This window comes from Lathamus discolor, chromosome 6 (assembly GCF_037157495.1).
Source record: "Lathamus discolor isolate bLatDis1 chromosome 6, bLatDis1.hap1, whole genome shotgun sequence".
Lineage (NCBI taxonomy): Eukaryota > Metazoa > Chordata > Aves > Psittaciformes > Psittacidae > Lathamus > Lathamus discolor.
This window is the reverse complement of record NC_088889.1, coordinates 86,150,967-86,171,281: the sequence shown is the minus strand read 5'-3', so window position 1 is coordinate 86,171,281 and position 20,315 is coordinate 86,150,967. Positions and strand designations below refer to the sequence as shown.

Sequence of the window (20,315 nt, the reverse complement as noted above, 5' to 3'; positions counted from 1 at the left end):
GATTGTTGCCAAGGGAAGGAAGAAGAATTGGGAAGTGAGCTGGGACTTTGTTATTGCTGTGTTTGTCCCTGGAGGAATCACAGATATGACTGGGGTACAAAGATGAAGAGAGATTTAGCCACTCTTAGCAAAAGATGGAAGTATGTTGCACAAATTGAAGCGGATCCAGGCGTTCTGTGCTTGTGGCTGCTGACCGGTTGGTGGCAGGCTGCAGAGGTGGCAGGCTGCCTTTGCACTGCCGGCACAAGCTGAGTCGTGTTTATAGGCTCAAGCTTCACATCTCAAATGCTGATTTGTTGCTGGTTTTAACAGTTGAGAGATGTGCTCAAATCCTTCCCTCTGCAGAAAGCCCCTTGGTGCTCGCTGCAGAGCTCCGTGCATGTCCTGTTCTGCAGCCTGGGGCAGAGCTGGATGTTCCCCATCCTTCACCCGTTTGCTGCTCCCTTTTATGTCTGTATTCTATCTTTTTTAGGACTGCTGCCAAACTGCACTCTGTCACCTGGGACAAAGTGATGGAAGAGATGAAACACAGCAGGATCATGTTATTTTGTGTGCAAAGTACGTTACTCACTGTGCTTTTCTTTCACTATTAGGAAATAGTGGACTGGTTCAATGCCATCCGCGCAGCACGGTTTCATTACTTACAAGTGGCATTCCCTGGAGCCAGTGACGTTGATGTGAGTTTTCCTGCAGTTTGGTGGTTGTTGGGTTTTTTCCCCTTGCTCATTTTTAGCATTTTGTAAGCCAGCTGGAAAGCTTGGGGCATGCTATATCCATCGGAGGGGTTTACAATTACTGGGTTGAAATTCTTGCAGTGGGATGTTGAGCCCACGTGCAGCACCTGTTAGAACATCGATCCAGCCTGGAAACCATGTGCATGTGCATGCACACGTGCTCAGCCCTCAAGATGTGAGTCGTGCTTATGAGTAACTCCAGCGCTGTCACATGTGCAGAAGCCATGAGCATCTTTCCGGAAAGCTGTTGTTGTAATAGAATCATAGAATAGTTAGGGTTGGAAAGGACCTTAAGATCATTCAGTTCCAACCCCCTGCCATGGGGCAGGGACACCTCACACTAAACCACATCACCCAGGGCTTTATCCAACCTGGCCTTGAACACCACCAGGGATGGAGCATTCACAACCTCCCTGGGCAACCCATTCCAGTGCCTCAGCACCCTCACAGTAAAGAACTTCTTCCTTATAGCCGATCTAAACTTCCCCTGTTTAAGTTTTAACCCATTACCCCTTGTCCTGTCACTACAGTCCCTGATGAAGAGTCCCTCCCCAGCATCCCTATAGGCCCCCTTCAGATACTGGAAGGCTGCTGTGAGGTCTGTTAAAAGCTGAAACAAAGGCTGCAAGGTAGAAAAGATGAAGGCAAAAGAATGCCAGTGCTGTACCCAGGTCTCTGGGATGAGTTGTTGTGTGCAGGTCAGTGCAGCCTGTCTTATATCTCTTGTCTTGTATTCTCCGGGAGCTGGAACTGCTAATTGCATTACGTTTTGCTAATATAATACTAGAGACATTATTAATGCAAGCTGAGAGTAAGTGTTTTGTGTTGCAGTTGCACTTCAATTGGTGTGTAATGTCACTGGTTGTTGCTGGTTATAACGAACCAGTAATAGTTGCTGTGCAGCATATACTTCCCTTAATCATTTCTACCCCTGTCCATATTCTCTCCTTCTCCTAAAATTGGTTGGCACATCTGAATCAAATTGCCCCCCAAAATCCCTCAGACCTTAATAGAGTTGGTGAGTGTTCATATGCTCACCCCCTGGCAGTTTCGGTGGGAGATAAGTTATCGATGTTTTTGCTTATCCCCTTCTCATCAGTTACTCTTTGGAGTAAACAGAGGACTGTAATGGTTAGCAGTGTTAAGCTTTTGACTTTGGAATACTGAACAGCCCTTCACAGCATTCAGCTTGGGGAGGCCTCTGTGGAGACTGGGTTATGTACGTGTGGTAGCTCCAGCCGGGGTGTTGCCATCATTAGCATTTATTTATGAGTCCTTTACCCTGTCAGAGAGATGAGAAGGCATTAAACAGGAGCCTGGTTAAATGCAGTAGAGAGATACAAATTGCTCGCACCACCCTAAGGATGCCCTGGCTGCCTCTGCAGCTCCTGGGGGGTGAGGGTCCCTGATGGATGCTTTGGGGACCCATCTGCAGGGTGGGAAACCTCTCTGAGCACCATGCTTAGCAAAATGTCCTCATCCCTGTCCCATAAGCCACACATCAGGGCTATGAACGCTGCAGAGCCCTTCACTGCCTATAATGAAGTGTCCAATACGAAGATGCTCCCAGCTGCTGCGGAACAGCTTTGTGTTCTTTGGATGGATGCATTTTGGGGTGTCTTTGCCTTACAAGCACACACCTGCTCAACCTGCTTAAATGAAAGGCAGGGGCAGGGGCGGGGAGGCACGTGGCCGGGTTCATCGGCCCTGGTTTTGGTGAGGCTCGTCATCTTTCAAGAGGCTTTTAGAGGCTTCTGCTAAGATCTCGCAGCTACTGCCTTGTCTTCACTAAGCAGCGTTAAAAATATCCCTGGTGCTGGTAGCTGTTGTCAGCAGGATCTGCAGGAACGGGGCGTGCACAGGCAGTGTGCGTTAATGGGGTTTTACAGGGAAATTGTACTTCAGGGCTTGTGTGAGGAGCAACCACTGCATCTGGTGGAGGAGATGTATCCCCAGAGCTCACCCATGAAGTGGGATGTGGCCTGGGGGCTGCTGGCTTTGCTGGACAAGTGCTCAAAGATGCGTCATGTTTCTGCACCCACCTCTTCTGAGCACTTTGGAGGGGTGGGACTGAAGTGTTCAGCCAGAGCTGATGCGTGAGCTTGGTGGGGCTTTCCTTTCAGTGACCCCCTGTCCACCCAGGGACCCTCAGCTTCCTCCGTCTGACGCTGCTCTCTTTTCTCTCCTCTTCGTCTGCCTCCAGCTGGTGCCAAAGCTTTCTCGAAACTACTTGAAGGAAGGCTACATGGAGAAAACGGGGCCAAAGGTAGGGTATAAAACGTTTCTGCAGCCCCTCTAAGCATGAATCCTGCTCTTTATGGGGCTGGGAAGGGTGCTCTGGTGGGACAAAGACACCCTTGTTGGAGAGGCGAAGCCTTAATGCCATGAATGTGTTAATACACGTGGGAGCAAACATTTAAACATCCAAAACCGCTTCACAAACCAACCACACCATCCCCATTTTCCCTTTCACTGCCTGTTCCTGCAACCCCACCTGCTATAGCTGGCCAAGTGGGTTGTGGTGGCTCATGGCAGCCCACAAGCTGCCTGTTCTCAGTATGTAACCTGGCATTTTTTGACTCTTCAGCAAACAGAGGGGTTCAAGAAGCGATGGTTCACCATGGATGACCGACGGCTCATGTATTTCAAAGATCCCCTGGTAAGGTGAAGGTTCCTGGGCTGTCTGTTGGGAATTGGCAATAATAATAAATAATAACAGTCTGCAGTGAAGCTCAGGCACTGAGCCATCATTGCCGCGTGGATCTGCCTGGTACCAGCACGCAGTAGCTCTGTGCACAGATACCCACCAAAACCGCTTTGGAAACGCTGTGCACCAGCCGCAGATTTTTCTGGCTTTTGGATCCCGGGTGTTGGTCCTGCATTGTGAGTGCCCTGGGAGGAGCTGGAGCAGAGCTTTGTGGGGTGGCTGGCGCTTTCGGTGTTTGGCTGCTGCACTTCGCTGATGGAGCTCCTAGATGGTGCAGGGTGCCCGGGAAGCAGAGCTCCCCTTCACCATTAAGCCTGCCTGACTGCTCTGCTGTATCCTAGGATGCCTTTGCTAGAGGGGAAGTTTTTATTGGGAGCAAGGAAAACAGCTACAAGGTCCTGGAAGGGCTCCCACCATCCACGCAGGGAAACCACTGGCAGCACGGGATAACCATTGTCACCCCGGATCGGAAATTCCTCTTTGCCTGCGAGACAGAGGATGACCAGCTGGAGTGGATTACAACTTTTCAGAAAGTTATAAGCCGGCCGATGCTGCCTCAGGAATACGCAGGTGTGTTTGCTGGCAGGGCTGAAATCATCCTTGACCCCTTGTGTTAGAGGATGGGGGGAATGGAGGGGGATCAGGGATACAGCGGCATTGCTCCCTCCTCTGCGGTGCGAGGGGGGCAGCCCTTCCTCACCAGGGGAGGATGCAAAGTCTGCCCAAACACAGGGGCTCTGGGAGGAGGAGGATGGTATCCTATCCTCCTTCATCACTTCAGGCATGACGGCCATGGTGCTATATGGCTGATCAGTCACCCAATGACAAGGACAGTTGAAGCCGCGGAGGATCAGCAAGACAAGGACCATCCATAGGGAGGGCTTGCAATTGCGCTATGGCCACTTGCCAGCATTTGTCCTGCTTTTAACTTTGTTTTCTCTGTTTTTTTTCTTTCAGTGGAAGCCCATTTCAAACATAAACCTTAGCTGGGACTGGCTGGGCAGACCTGAGGAGTGAGCTTCTGTTTACAACACAACGTGGTTTTATTTGAAATGTTAAAAATAATGAATAATAATAACAGTAATAATAATACTACTACTTCCCTTTCCCCTCATCATTCACTTGATCATGTTGGAAACCAAGAAGGGTGGCAGTGAAATGTCGGATGCTGATCCAACCCAAAATTCAGCTCTGTGGCCGCTCCGTGGGATGCGCTGCTGGGACAAGTAGTCCTGTGACCCCAGCACCCCCCACCTGCTGAAAGGGGTGTCCCACCAGCTTCAGCGGGACAGCAGAGACTGTTGGTGGCACATCTGGGGGGACATGGGTCTTTTGCCCTTGAGCTGGTTCCTGGGGGCTGGAGCTGAGCATCCCCACAGCCCCAGCTCTCACCAGCCTCCTTTGTAGGGGAGGAGCAGGGGCATCCTCATGGGATGCGAAGCAGCAACCTGGAAACACCCGGAGTGGCAATGTGCAAAATGGCTGAGCCTCCTGACAGCATCAGGGTAAATGATAAGTAAATTACCTCACCTGGGGCGTGGTGGTGATGCTGGACCCAGGCTTAGGGTCAAACAGGATTTAGAAATAGAGGAAATTGGCATCATTGGCCTTGTTACCTGCTTAATGAAGGAGGAGTGGTGCCCAGTGTGGACAGAGCAGTGCTGTCCCCAGCCCTGCAAGGGGGACACCAAGCCACAAGATGATGCCAGGGAAGAAAAGCTTTTTGGGTTAGGGCCCATGCTCTGCTCCCCGTGCCATCCCCATTCCATGGTTGGGGGGGTTCACACCATTCCAAGAGCCCAGTGGGGAGTGGGAGGTGCTGAGCTGTAGGTGCAGTTTTGGTGACAGGCGCCGTAGAGTCTGTCCCAGCCCGGTCCCACAGGCCAGTCCCTCCAGCCCACAGCACGCTGCTACTCCAGGCTGGTGATTGCACTTTTCTTTAAGTAATTCCCTCACTTACATTTTTTTTTCGTTGTTGTTGTCAATTTTTGTTAATTTTGTCAGTTTCTCTGCCAAAAAAAAAAATATAAGCTGCTTTGAAGTGACGTTTCAGCGCGGTGTTGAGCACTGTAATTCCCGTGGTCAGGGCGGGCGGGCTGGGACCTGCACACCATGTGCTGGATTTTTACCCCAAAATGAAAGTACCAGCCCCAGATACGGACCCGTCCCACGTGTTCCTTAGGCTGGTGTGTGTAAATGAGAGCATCTCATCGGCTGTATGCATTCGTTCTGTCACTGGTAAGACACCTGTGGTACTAAATGTCATTTGAACCAATAAATTATTATGTCAGAGCTGTAGCCTTGTGGTGCTGGGGCAGGGGGAGGGAGGTGGGGTTAAAATACAAGTAGGTGATGGTGCTGGCAGTGCGCTGGGGACATGGGACACTCACAAAACTGCCTCATCCTCCAGGAGGAGCTGCTGCATCACACGTGTGTTTGTTTATACCAGGTAAATATATTTCATGTAAATTACACAATTTATGTATATAACATGTTACATGTATTTGTGTATGTGTGTGTAATATAGAGTGTATACTGTATATGGTTCAGATATAATATAGTATTTATGCACACACATACACAAAAGATATATATTAGGAATATAGAGAATATATAGTTAATAAATAGCAACAGAATAAATAAATAGGATAATAGGAATATAGAAATAAATTTATTTCCATATTCTTAGGAATACAGAATTAGTTGCTGAATATTCACAGCAACTAAACTGTGGATAGTAGAGATAGCATAATGTATAATACACTTTTATGTATATGAGCTGAATATAGTTCATATGCACATGTGCATGTATATACATAGCCATCATTAGACGTGATTTACGAATGTATAAGCTAATGTATTTTATACATACATCTGTATGTGTATAGACATGTTTATAACTGCAAAGTTAAAAGTGTTTAATTATATAAATATACGTGTATGCTTTTCATATAGGTATAAAATATATAACTTATGTTTAAAGAGAAATATATTGCATATAAACATACATATATCCACCTGCATTTGTGTATGCGTAACTACAGATATTTAATTTATATTAAAAGTCACAGTCTGACAGTTATTTAAAACCCCAGGCCTGTCAGGAGCAGGGAGTGGACAGGCTGGGCTAGTTGAGTTTCTAGCTAGCTGTAAAGATTGTGTGTGTACGTAAGTAATAATACTATAAGTTCTATGCCATGCCATTATTTAATTATAAATTATTATATACCCAAAAGACTGTTTATATGTTTGTATATATACATTTTACATGTGTGTGTATATATACTTTAATACATATTTTCAACACACATGTATGTTCTGTACACACCACTGTAATTACTGCACCTCTATTTTGTCCCTAGGAAGCTGCCTCTGGGCACACTGCAGGCACAGCCCATGCCCAGCAGCAGATGCACAGTGTGCTGCGATGCTGTGGTTTGGGCTGGGTGCACACAAGGTTCAAATCAGGGTGTTGGTGGCAGAGCCAAGGTGAACACTGAACTCACCTCAAGCTGAATCTGCAGGACACAGGAGGGGGCTGTTGTTGCAGGACACTATTAAATGTCTATAGCACCATCCCGGGTAAGGGTTCTTTCCTGCCCTTGCTGCAAATCAAAGCAATCCACATCAGCTCTAAACATTACAACACCCAACTAAAACGAAAGCAATGCCTTTACTGCACAGAGGTAAAGATGCAACACTAAGGTCTCAACCCACGGTTACATGTAGAGAGGAAAAAACAGCAAGGAAAGTAACATCTCTACTCAAAAACGCTTAGAAAAAGCAGCAATATCGCCCATCCTGGTATAAAGTGTTTATTTGAGACTTCACAATTAACACAAAGTCTTCCTTTCAATGCCTTTTCTTTTTCATACAGTCAATAGATTTGTATTAATCCCTCCCCCATGCATGACTGCTGTTTATTAATCTAAGCTTTTTTTATTTTCATCATGAAAAAATAAAGCGTTTCCCCACCATTTCATCTGTTCATGGTACCACTGCCATCTGCTGTGCTGCATTAAAGAGGAAAAGATGTAGAATGGCTATGCCTACCACTGGGGCTGAAATTACTCCATTATTTATTGATCTATTCTTTTCTTACAGAAAGTGTTAAATGAATGAATCACCCAAGAAAAATAAATATATCATAAAGAACCAAAGGCTCTGCAGTATCCCTTTTCTTAACGTACAGCTGCAGTTCAAACACATACCTTGCTCGTGACAAATCAATTCATTCACTACAATGCTGTCATCTTTACATATGGTTGTGAATTTAGGCTGAAAAAGAATTTGTTCCAAAGGAGCCATGAGCCAGAGACCGCATCTAGATGCCAAATTTTTGTACCTAGGCAGGAGATCCTCATGGAAGCCAATTACCTACATTCAGCTGATCAGCTTTTACCAAAGGGCAATTCAATCTTGTGCTTTTCAGGAAAGTATCGGTTAAATACACGCATGGGGTCAGCCAGAGTGAAAGGCAGCATGAACGGCGTGCATGTTACTCACAGCAGTGGAAGTGAGTTCTTGGCTTCAATGCCTCTTGGTTGTGCATCTCAAATTATGCTCCTTGGCTCATCTCACAGTACTTTTGGCACCAGCCTCACACATAAATTATTCAATTGGTCACCCTGCCTTTTGAGATCATCCTTGGAGATGACAGAGGTCAAGGAGGCTTTCTTGTAACAAAGACGGTAGTGGATAGGCCATGAAATACAAGACCCATATTTATGCTTTATTGAATTACTGTGCAAAAGGGAATACTGCATCAGAAACCGTAGAAGACTATATTTTAATCAGTCACCAGCTGCTATTATCAGAAACCTGCAAACAATTGCTCCAATTGGTTCATTTGGCTACTTTTTGTTGTTTTCTTTCTTTTTTTTCTTTTTTTTTTTACATAAATAATATAGACCAAACATTATAAACATTTCAGCAACCATTTCTAAAAGACCAAAGGAGCCCTTTTAGGTGCCAAGAAACAACTGCAGGATTCAAATTCCAAAACTGTCTTTGGAGTCATCGAATCATCAGAGTGACACGGCACCCAATGACAACATCATTCAGTCGAGCTCGATGGGACTGCTATCTTCCTGACCATCTTCTGTGTCATCATCTTCTCCAGTTCCCATCAGACTGTTTAAAAGATTTCCTAGAATAAAATACAGGGCAGTAAAATTTGCTACTTTTGCATTCTCATCTCAGAATCTTTTAACTGTTTTCCTTCTGTCCTGCTAGGGTGCAGATTTCAATAGTAAATTAAAAAAGAAGGGGGGATTTTGAAATAAAGGCAGCTCAGCAAGACATTAGTATCCCTACACTGGTTTCCATTAAGAATTTATTGATTTGGGAAGCTGTATTTTGATACTGATCCTTCTCTAAGAGTACACTGGAAAAAAGCACCGAAGTCTCATACTTACGCACTATAGCTACACCCCGACAGGAAGAAAAAGACATACAACCAAATGAGGGAAGTGACACCTCCAGCAGTGAAACTCTCAGAAAGCAGCAGTGGTCTGCATTACGCTATAAAGAACTTGTTTGAAAGTCAGAGACATTTATGAGTTCTCCCTGTTTTATCCAATTTTAAAGTGCTTGAATTGCTGAAACGCCACTATTTACATATGGGATCTATGATGATGATGTTTTTCATCAGACTTCTGGTATCAGTGAACTGGCATTTACAGGTAAAGCCTCAAGTCAGTTTACAGACAGAGAAGCTTAGTTCTCAAGGAAAAACATTTGATTTTACAGAAGTAATCCAGTTCAATTTGCTCATATTTTATTCAAGACCGAGAGAAATTCAGCCCTCATTTCCTGTTCCCTTTCATTTCTTGTAGAAGGGGCAGTATAAATTTCAGAACTTCTACTCTGAGCACACTCTTTTTATATCAGCACTGGTTAGATCTCTACCAAAGTCCCAGATTCAACTTAAGAAAAATCAGCCACTTAAGTCTGAGGAAATTAAGCTTTAACGCAAGTAAGATTTTTCTCTGCATTTGGAATTTGTACCATAATGTCAAAAATTAGACATGAGAGTCTTTTACATGCTTCTCCCCTTCTCAAAGATAAAGAAAAGACTGGTGGTATCTATAAACAACTGTCAGTATAAACCTTACCTAGTAACCCTCCGTAGGATGATGTCTGCTTGGGCGGAACACCAAAGAAAAGCTGTCCTATTCTATCTAGGTACTGAAACGACACAAGATGAAGAACAATGTCAGCTACTTTGCTTACAGGTTAAAATACTATGGGCAGCAGTCACACCACACAAGCTAGATCACTGAATCCTACCTACAAGTCACAAAGAGCTGTTACTTAACTAATTCCGAGGTGAGATCTTCTTTACAACTACGAGTAACTCACCTCATTATACATGGGATCTCTCTTCAGTGAAGGTTGATACTGTTCACATAATACTGTAAATACTGTTAGTTTTCCTCTAGAAATGAAACAAGAAAACATGTAATCTCAGTAACAACTTGAAAGGAAACTAAGAGCAACGTGAGAAAAAAAATCAGACTGTACCCATCAACTGCCAGTAACAGAAACCAGATGAAGTTTAGCAGTGGTTGAACAAAGGGAGGACCCTTTTCTATTGAAGGATGTTTCTGTGTGTATGTCGTAAAAACAACTGATGCGCTGGTCTTATTTTTTAAGCAGAGAAATCTGCAAAAGGAAACAGAACACAGCAAGTTAAAAGGCAGAGAAGTAGTTTCACATGAAGAAATCAAAAGGGAAGCCAAATGCTCAACAAGCTCTATTTCATTTGTGCACAGAAACCATCTCAGGCTTAAACTGATGGCAAAAACTAACTGGTAGAGATACACATCTTTGGCAATGGCTTGGCTATCAACTGAGGAAGGGGGAAATCACTACTAGAATACATTGTGGAATAAGCAGGTTCGGAGGCAGAACTGATTAACAGAATTACTTTAACCAAGATCTAAGCAGGTTGCATACAAGGCAGTTACTAAAAGAGGGCATCAATTAAATAAAAATGTGGAAAAACTGGCCACTGTGTAATTCAAATATGATACCACATTTACTAGTCCAGAGTTTACTGTGCTGAGGTAAAACCTGATTAAAGACCTCCCTCCTGGCCCCATCTCCTCCCGAACACATCTCCTTTCAGTATGTATCTGCCGGTGTCCAATTACTCTTGCCATTCTACTAGCACTAGCTCAAAATACCATGGTATCAAGACTGCTAGTAAGTTTGACACACAAAGTCTCACAATAAAGCTGCACTTTGAGCTCCCAAGCCATTTGTCACCAGTGAATAGATCAATTTCCCAAACTTTGTTCCCAAATCTTTGTTCAGGTCCAGTTCATTTAACTGGCAATCTCTGCAAGTCCCATAGGCCTAGCAAGAGACTTTATCTGGGACACACTGTCTGCAAGCAGTGGGAAAGATCCCACAAGAAGTCTCATTTTTGCTCTCAGACTGGACTCCAATTCTGTACCCTCACACATGCAAGGGCATTGGGCTCTTTTGCCTTACTGCTAAGCAGGGAACTGCAATTATTTTCATTAGAGTATAAACTGCTATGTAAGAGGATTTAGTACAGTGGTTGAGATACAGGCCAGTAAAGGATGCAGTAACAGTGCTGTATAAATATTGCAAAAATGATTTCTTACTTGCAACTTCTCCCCACAATTTCCCCCACTCCAGAACAAAGACTCATAAAATTGTGTAAGAGTCCTGCATACACTGGATTTCCATAAAGGATTTTCTACCTCTCAAAATTGCTGCAGTCTTTATCAGCCAGCTATGGAAAACAGGACAAATCTGACATGACAGCTCACTGCTGCCAAAAGAGAGACAGACGTGCTCTCACCTCCTCCCTCTCCCCCAACACCTACTCTCCTCCTGATTCCCTGCTGCGCAGTCCTGTCTTCACCTCCTCCTCAGACTCCTCCATGAGCTGCTTTTCCTGACTGAGAAAGCCATCAGCTGATTCAACACAGTATAATTGGCTTTGTTAACCTTAACTGTACATGAGCTCTGCAAAGGCACATCATAACTTGAATTCCCACCTCCTACAAAATAATTGCCTAAAATAAATGCAAGCCACAGACTAGGGTGATCCAAGACAAATTATCTTTTAGGACAATGAGACTGAGAACAAGTACTACACAAAGGGTAAATATAGAGCCTACTTAGGTCCAGTTTTAGTAAGAACATCAAGGTAAGCCCTAATTAGATATAAAGTGTTGTTAACAAAGCTAAGAATTGTGCTTTCAGGGTCAAAGAGATTACATTAATTCTTCAGGTAATTAATATGATTTCAGATTTTGACCTTAATACGTTTTTGTTTCGGTTTGAGTTAGAGTTGCTTCAGGTTTTTTTTCTCTCCCCAGTCCGACAAATTCAACATACCACACAAAATGAGTTTCAGAAGCTCTGGCCAGTTTTACAGGTTCTTTTGAAAGGGTTAGCCTACAGTTATGAGTAAATTAGACTGGCCTCAAAGACAGTGTCATCTCTGAAAAATAGTTAATAAGAAGTTTAACACCTACTGTAGTACTGCCTGTGCTACAAACATGTCGACCTCACTGCGATATCCCCTGGATGAGGAGTATTCTACTAGCATATTTGCACATCCTTCACCATCTGTGGAGTGCAAGAAGTGATACCGAGATTCACTGTAGTTTTGCTCTACAAAAGGAAAAAGAAAAATGCTTTTAAGAAATCAGTTCATCATACCTGGACCTAAAACCAAATTTGTTAGGCTTGTACACTATGGCTGGTAAAAGGGCAAGAGTTACACACATGATATATAAACAAGACTTGCAAAAGAGAGAGCGGGCTTTTTACTTTACAAGTTAATGGATGATTTATGAAGGGAGATAATAAATGTTATTCTAAATATAGTTGAACAAATGTTACTAAATACAGTTTATTCAATGCCAACCCAAAACACAGCCACCACTGGGACAATCAGCTTGCAGTCATATTTTATCTCACTGCATGTTGACACTTCATGTGCTATCATCAGTGCTGAGGAAAAGAATCAAGAAGTTCCATATTAAACTATGTGCACCAAGAAGTCAAACAGCATCTTCAGTGTCCTAAGTGCACAGAATGAAGGCATTTCCTATTTCTAGTTTAGCCTACTCTTGCTATTAAAATTAAAATTGCTTTCATATTCTGAATAGAACAGCAATTACACAGGAAAAAAAAGATGTAAGAAATGGCAATGACTTGTCAGAACTTAACTTGAAGCAAAGCACCATAAAAAAATCACTGCAATGACAAAACTGGATAGCTGCTAATTTGGGGGATTTAAAAGCTTTGTTTTAAAATCTGAGCCTTTTCTGATGGACTCTCAAAACCTACAGGCTAAGAAAAACATACACATTTTGCTCTTCAAAAGAACAGTGAGCATATGGCTGCAAAATGGGGAGTTTTGCTTTCAGAATGCAACTATTTCTTACCCTAATCATATCTCAGCCTCTAACTTAAATGCTCTGAGGAAAATCGTCCCCCTGTGGCTGGCAGCAGCCATGAAGCTAGAAGTCCCATGAGAACAGCTGTGGAACAGCCTATGGCACACAAAAAGGCAATGAGCTGGAATGTTGACCACTGAGTCAGGATCGTTATATTAAACTGCTATAATCACTTCCTAGCTACTAAAAAATATAAAATAAACAATCATCCTGCACAGTTATTAATTCACAAGAAACCACAGAAAAAGATGGCATTTATTCAACTGTTCTCACTCACCTTTGTTATGTAGGACTTTAAAAACTGGCTACCATCCACAATTACAATAATTATTTAGTGCATTTTTGGTTTATCTTACATGCCAAGTAATAAAATCCCACATAAATCAAAGACAACATGGAATAAGCCTGCTGCTCAACATCTCAAAAAGTACTTAACTGCAGATCCGAAGACTGGTTTGGACGGTAGGTGATATATTTCCATCTTTTTCATGTTTACCCAGGATTTAAAAACAAAACAAACTTAAAAAACCCACAACAAAACAGCTTTGCTCCCCAGCAATCTTCCTCCTAATAACTCAACTACCTCAATGTCTAAAGGATCAGCCTTCTTTTTACAGAGAGCATTACAGCAGTTGTGGGTTTGGTTTTGCACTAATATAGAGTTACAGCCCCAGATTTTTTCTGTTAGCAACATTATACTAAATTTACTGCAAAAATCAGGTAACAGCAGAACTCAATCAGTCATCTCCATCTCAGCTTCCTGAGATTATTTCCAAAGTAGATCTCTTAGAGTATCACACTAGAAATATTTTCAAAACAAAACACAGAACAGCCAGTTGATTTTTCTTACCTTTCCACAGGGTAATTGCTAGTAACTGGTGCAGTTTTGGGTGTCCAAGTTTTCCCGATCCCCCACTAGACCATTTTAGTGCTCTGGACACAAAAGCCACTCTTTCGGGAGAATTTGGATCCATTAAGCTGAACAATTTAGCCAGATTTTCTGGAAACAATAATGTTCACAAATATTTACTATTAATAGAAATATGATGACCTGCTTCCTCTAACGCATCTTTAAGACACAACATATAAGTTCCAGCGCTACTGTGTCTTTAAGCTCCCTTAAAAGCCTCCAAAAGCCACCTTAAAAAGAGAGACTAAGAACTTGAGCCACTTCTCATGCATTCAGTCAATCCTGCATCTATCAGCCAGCAACACTGACATGACTGTCAATTGACAAATCAGCCAAAAGCTGAGCCTCGCAGTCAGCTGGGGACAGCTTCTCTTCATGTGGGACCCTCAGGATGATGAACCATGGTCCTTCAGGATATCCCTGAGGACCATGCAGTTTCAAGGAGGAGAAAACACTCCAGGTTATGGGACTGCTTGCCATTCACAGGGAAGCTGTGAGAGCTGTAGTTTGGAAAAGCACCACCAGAAGACATGGATGGGATGCAAAATGTCAGAGCTGATCTAAGTAAACAAAGAATGGCCTCTGTCTGCCTGTCTCCATCAATAGGAGCAGCTCACCCATGCTGCAGCAGTCATCTGGCCAGACAGCCCTTAAGAAGGCCTCCCTGATTTGCTGCTTACCAAATCCCACAGTTAAAGAAGAAAAACGCCCTTGTGAGCAGCTGAGTCACAAATAATGTGCACGCTACTACACTGCTAGGGTGGGAAATCACCATCCATCCACCAAAGCCCTGGGGACACGAGTGACTGTGCAGACAATACGGTACCGCTGCATTAATGAAAGAACAATGCCACAAGACGTTTGTTCTGAGCATGTCCACAAAGGTACTGGGAACCCATTATTCCCTAATGAAGTTCTCCCCCCTTGATGAAGGTAACCCTTAGCCATGTGGCAGGGCATACAAAAAGGATTTGGGGTTTCAAGACTGTTAACAACAGTCACTGTGAAGTGAAAGCACATCTAAACATCATCAAACTGAGCACAAAGGTCACCTCACCTAAAAGGTCATCTGCTACTTTTGCATCCGATTTCTCCAAAGACTCTAAAACCAGCATGGACAGATCAGCAGCACTGTTTTGCTACAAAACAGACACACAGGAGTAGTGATGAATATACCGGTACATAGAAGAAAACCAGAATTTTGTCACAAGCCGATTTAACACTTTTATCAACATCTACAGCTAAGGCGCAGTATCAAGTCTCAACCTTGCCCTGCAACAAAATTATGGTGATTTGATGTCATCAAAAGAGAAGCTTGCAGGAAAGCCAAAACAAACGTGGTTACGATTACTGTTTGGATGCACACACATTTCATATGCTTTATGTTCCAGTTTGGCATAAACCTTCTTTGTGCAGAAAGACTCAACCAAAGATAAGCTAAAAGATTACAAAGCAGTCACCCCAAACATCTACCACTGAGAATTCACCATTCACCCCACACAATCTTGGAGTAACGCCCCCCGCCTGCCCCAAACCACACAAACAAAACCAGTTATGACTTGCCTGGTTATGGCTGAAGAACAGCAAAGCACCTGAATACATCAGTTCTCTTGCTTCTGCATGTTTTCCTTGTGACATATACCTGAAAACAATACCAAAGCCTTGATAAAAGCTGTCACTAAAGAAGTTGTGTATGCTTAGTATTATTTGCAGTTAAAGGAGTCAAGGTCACAAAAATTAAAGGTGATAAAGACTCAGGTTAGTTTTAGTAATGATGTAACTGTAAGTGGAAGCTACAATTTTTCTCCTCCAGACTTGACAGAACACAAGCAGAGAGTGCAAGAATGAAAACTGTGAGCTTCAAACCTGATTTGGGCTGAAACAAAGAAAAGGAAATGATCCCAGTTCACCTGAGCAAAAAAATGCCAATGCATTGAATTCATACCACCCCGACAGAGCCTTTACCAAAAGCAGTTTAAGTGTGGCAGCAGACAGTTTCCAATTTCCATTTCTCTTCACTGTTTCTCAAATAGTCTGTTTTATGAGTAGTTAATAACAACATCCAATTTGCTCATAGCAAAAAAAGGAAAGACATCAGTTCTACCAGACTGCTTTAGTATCTGCAATATTCCTTTTGTCTTCTATGACACCTGGTTGTGCTGTGCCTGTTCCACCCCCTTCTGCTCCCAGCAGTCAGAGCAGCCTCGCACTCCTGCAGCAGCAAGGTCCCTGGTACTGCAGATCCAACACAAAAGCATCCCCAAGGCTAGCAGAGAGGGGTTGGTGGCTCTGGGATTGAAGCAGGGAGCAGTGGGACCGTGCAAGGAAAATGAGCAGTGGATCCCAAACACTCATGAGCTGCATGTGAGATTCCAATCACACGACGGGTCCTACTGGCAAAATCAGATCAGACAGTGGTTGAGAAGCTCAACAAGAGCTGGCCATGTGCTCTCGCAGCCCAGAAACCAAGCCTGTCCTGGGCTGCATCCCCAAGCAGCATGGCCAGCAGGTCGAGGGAAAGGATCCTCCCCCTCTACTCTGCTGAGAATCCCCCCACCCTGCACTCCTGCATCCAGCTCTGGGGGCAACAACATAAGGACATGGAGCTGTTGCAGCAAGTCCAGAAGAGGATCACAAAGATGCTCCATGGGCTGGAGCACCTCTGCTCTGAAGACAGGCTGAGAGAGCTGGGCTTGTTCAGCCTGAAAACTTTGCTCAGGGGAAAACCATAGAACAGTTTCCAGTACCTAAAGGGGGCCTACAAGAAACCTGGAAAGGACTTTCTACATGGGCATAAAGCGATCAGACAAGGGGGAATGGCTTTAAATTGAAAAAGGGTAGCTTTAAATTCGGTGTTTGGAAAAAATTCTTCCCTGTGAAGGTGGTGAGACCCTGGCACAGGTTGCCCAGAGAACTTGTGGCTGCCCCGAGAACCTGTGGCTGCCCCATCCCTGGCAGTGTTCAAGGCCAGGTTGGATACAGGGGCTTGGAGTAACTTGGGTCTAGTGGAAGGTGTCCCTGGCCTGCGGCAGGGGGTTGAACTAGATGAGCTGTAAGGTCCCTTTCAACTCAAACCATTCTGTGATGCCATGAACAAGCAAGAGAGGAGGCAGTCCTCCAGTCCTGCTCATCGTCTTCCAAAACCCCACACCCCTTTTATCCAGAACACTGAGCAGAACTGCAAAAATGGATGGCACAATGGAGGATTTGTGGAAAAAGTATCCTCAACAATTCAGACTTGCAATCACCACAGTAAATGCACTGCATGTTGGTCAAACAGATCAGCAGATCCAAGAGGTTTATAGCTGACTTCACATCTGGGTTTGCTTCCAGGTGTTTGAGTCCAAACATCAGTGTTGATCCACTTCCAAAAATTCTACTTCCAGTGGTTTTGCAATGCTATTTGGGAGCTCTAATTTGGTAATTATCACATCAGATACTAAAAGATGTTGACAACAGCTTTACAATACAAACCCCATTTTTTAAAGTTGGGAGGTTTGGTATTTTGTGGGTTTTTTGTTTTGTGGGAGCTTTTTTGTTTTTTTTTTTAAAGAACTTTTATTTTTGAAGGTGTTTTTAATGGAAATAAATATCCATGACACTGATCTAAATGGCATCTAGAACAAGAGAAATACTGTAAAAGATTATTCATACCACCAAACATACCTACAACCATCAGGAAAACAGAAACCAATGTAACAGGGATGATAAACTTGGAAGTTTGACTCAATCACCAAATCACAAGCACAGTTCAACCCAGCAGCCTGTACAGTAACAGCACCGGCCCAGGAATAAAACTTGTTCACTGGTGCTGGTCAGGCAGGAAGAGCAGTTTCCCACGTGCTCTGCCGATGACAGGCAGGGATAAGAGGTCTACAGGAGACAGGCTTATGGTAATCCTTCCTCCTCCATGGCCTCCCCTCCTCAACCCTCAAGTACATCTCCATTCATGACTTTTAAAGCTCTGAGCCAGGATTTCAAGTTTAACACACACCTCATGAGAGAACAGAGCAATGTTTTACAGCCCAGCACTGTTTAAAATGAGTAAGCACTGCCCGTCCCAGGTACAATTCCACAGCTGAGATCATCTCAACCACGTTTACGTGTTTCGGGAAAACTGCTGACATTTAACACACATTTGATGGAGGACAGACAAGACTGTCCAGGACCACTCCTCGGCCTCAGTGCCTTTCCAAACAAGTTTCACAGCCCCATTACATCTTTTTGCCTACAAGGAAACCCTCTTCCTAGCTATGCAAAACATCACCTTTTCATTTAAAGGAGCACCTCCTTTTGCTTCCATCAAAAATGGAAAAGGTGGGATGTTGGATTCCGAAATAATTCACGGAGGCTTAAACAAAGTATGGAAGTGAATACATCCAGAAGCCTGGATGAGAAGTGACACACCAAGTGTAATCTGCAATCCTTGCTGCCATCACATCACATAACCCTTACTGTAAAATAGGCCAGGCTCTGTCTTCAAGTTAGATACATTCACAAATACAGATTAAGCCTTAAGGCCTAGATGGTGGTGCCCTCACTGATCTCATCAGGTGGCTACGGCAGAACACAACTGCTTTAATTTAATTTAATGGTGCTTGTCACAGAGGGTAGTGCAGGCTCTCTGCTGCACACCACCAGCAGAAGTCAGACTGGGCACCAAGGACTCTCTTCCCCACACAACTGGCTGCTCTTTTTCTGTAGATACCCACCAGCTTGTTCCCATTCTAACTTAGATGAGGTTTTGGGAAAGGTGATGCACAGGTCCGCTAACGAGACCCAGCAGGCAGCTTTCTGACTTCACCTCCCGCAGCAGAGCCTGGGCCCAAGCAAGGAAACCCCTAGAAGAAATACCTTAATCTTTGCCCCTGGAATCAAGGAGCTGCGTTTCAAACTTCGGTGAGCAAAAGGGCTCTGAATAAATACCCAGGCCTGCTGTACTTATTGCGAAGTACACAAATACATCAACTAGAATTTGATCTAGAAACCCCTCTCTCTGCAGATGGTTCTTGCCATTCTGAGAGCTGCCCCTCACAGTGGTGCCAGAGGGTCACCGCCATGCAGCCACGCAGCCCCGCTTCCTGGCTGGGCAACAATCAACCCAGAACGTCAAGCCCCTGCACAACCTGGCTGTCAGGCTGACATTCAGAACGGGCGGCAGGCCGGAGACTCTTCCGAAGGCTCTCGCTTGCCTAGAGGAGATGCATGGGGGGCACCCGGCGCACGTCCTGCCAAGCAGGGAGGGGGGAGCCTGGCTCAGGCTGCGGGGTCGCCACGAACCGCACCGGGACGCTGCCGAGCAGCAGCTCTGCCCGTGCCCCGCGGGCAGGCAGCCGGGCACAACCCGCCCTCTGCACGCCAACGGGACGCTGCACCCCGGGGGGCGGCGGCCGGGAGCAGCCGCTGGGAGCGGGGCGGGGTAGGCCCGGCAGCGCCAGCAGGGTTCACCTTCAAACCGGCGGCCCCCGCCGTGCCACCGGGAGCGCACCGCGGCTGCGGGCCCGACGGAGAGCGGCGGGGGGGCACGGGCGGAAGGGTCGCGGGTCGCCGCGGGTGCCCGCAGGCCGAGCCCAGTCCCTGCTCGGGCCGGCTCCACGGCACGTACCCGCCCCGCCCCCCCGCGGCCCAATGAGCGAGCAGCACACGCAGATGGGCAGGCGCGGCGGCCAATGGCGGGCAGCAGCGGGGCCGAGTGCGGAGGACGGCTCCGCAAGGCCGCGCGGGGCCGGGGCTGGGCCCGGTCCGGGCCCGGTCCGTACCTGAACAAGAGCGTCCGGTACATCTGGTGCGCCTCGTAGTAATCGCCCTTCTCGACGCTGGCGCGCAGCTTGCCCTCCACGCGCTGCACGCCGCCGCGGTTCCTGCCGCCGCCTTTCGCGGCTTCCTGCTCCGCCGCCATCATCGCCGCCGCCGCCATCGCCGCGGAGGAGGGGCGCGGGGTGAGCGTGCGCAGTCGGGCGCAGCCCCGGGCCGGCACGCGCCTCGCCGTCCGGCTTCCGCACCGCCCTGACCGCGGCCCGCGAGGCCCTCGGAGGCTGCGCCGAGGCCGAGCGCGGTGTCACGGCCCCGGGAGCGGCCCGGGGAGATCGCAGGCAAGGAACCCGGGCCAGCGCGCCCGGGGGCAGGGGCACGGGCGAGGGCGCCGGCACAGCAGCGGAGCGACCCGCAGCGGTTGGAGACTGCCCGCACCTGCAAAGCGTCCGGCAGCGCCCAGCCCGGGCTCTGCTTGACTCGGTTCAGCGTGTGCCAGGCAGCAGCGACACCGAGGGAAACGCTGCAGGGAAAGCAGGGGCTGGGAGGCCATGGTGACACTCACTCGTTGCCCTAAAACGCTCCATAGAATCATAGAATAGAATAGGTTGGAAAGGACCTCAAGATCATCCAGTTCCAAACCCCCTGCCATGGGCAGGGACACCTCACACTAAACCATCCCACCCAAGGCTTCATCCAACCTGGCCTTGAACACCGCCAGGGATGGAGCACTCACAACCTCCCTGGGCAACCCATTCCAGTGC

The 20,315-nt window shown here is 46.0% G+C and overlaps 2 protein-coding genes across 2 annotated transcripts in view; one reads left to right on the top strand and one right to left on the bottom strand.

Moving 5' to 3' along the window:
• ADAP1 (ArfGAP with dual PH domains 1) overlaps positions 1-5,733 on the top strand; it is a 61,479-nt gene extending 55,746 nt beyond the window's left edge. The window contains exons 7-11 of the mRNA XM_065684441.1: positions 594-677; positions 2,938-3,000; positions 3,322-3,393; positions 3,783-4,011; positions 4,399-5,733. Coding sequence (XP_065540513.1) covers positions 594-677; positions 2,938-3,000; positions 3,322-3,393; positions 3,783-4,011; positions 4,399-4,427 — 477 coding nt within the window. The 3' untranslated portion in view covers positions 4,428-5,733. The remainder of the gene's footprint in view (positions 1-593; positions 678-2,937; positions 3,001-3,321; positions 3,394-3,782; positions 4,012-4,398) is intronic.
• A 1,507-nt stretch (positions 5,734-7,240) lies between these two features.
• Positions 7,241-19,757, bottom strand: GET4 (guided entry of tail-anchored proteins factor 4). Its single transcript, XM_065684442.1, has 9 exons — positions 19,560-19,757; positions 15,364-15,442; positions 14,858-14,939; positions 13,741-13,890; positions 11,961-12,099; positions 9,967-10,107; positions 9,805-9,880; positions 9,558-9,630; positions 7,241-8,590 (listed from the first exon to the last, which is right to left on the bottom strand). Exons 1-9 carry the CDS (start codon positions 19,715-19,717, stop codon positions 8,502-8,504), a joined length of 987 nt encoding a protein of 328 aa, XP_065540514.1. The 5' UTR covers positions 19,718-19,757; the 3' UTR covers positions 7,241-8,501.
• Between the last annotated feature and the right edge of the window lie 558 nt (positions 19,758-20,315).

What these genes read in the sequence shown, in the direction of transcription:
- GET4 (XM_065684442.1), bottom strand. Translation starts at nt 19,717, where the DNA reads ATGGCGGCGGCGGCGATGATGGCGGCGGAGCAGGAAGCCGCGAAAGGC. An exon ending in AGCAATTACCCTGTGGAAAG is followed by an intron (nt 12,100 to 13,740) that starts GTAAGAAAAATC and finishes TTCCTTTTGTAG; the next exon opens with AGCAAAACTACAGTGAATCT. An exon ending in GAGATCCCATGTATAATGAG is followed by an intron (nt 9,631 to 9,804) that starts GTGAGTTACTCG and finishes GTGTCGTTTCAG; the next exon opens with TACCTAGATAGAATAGGACA.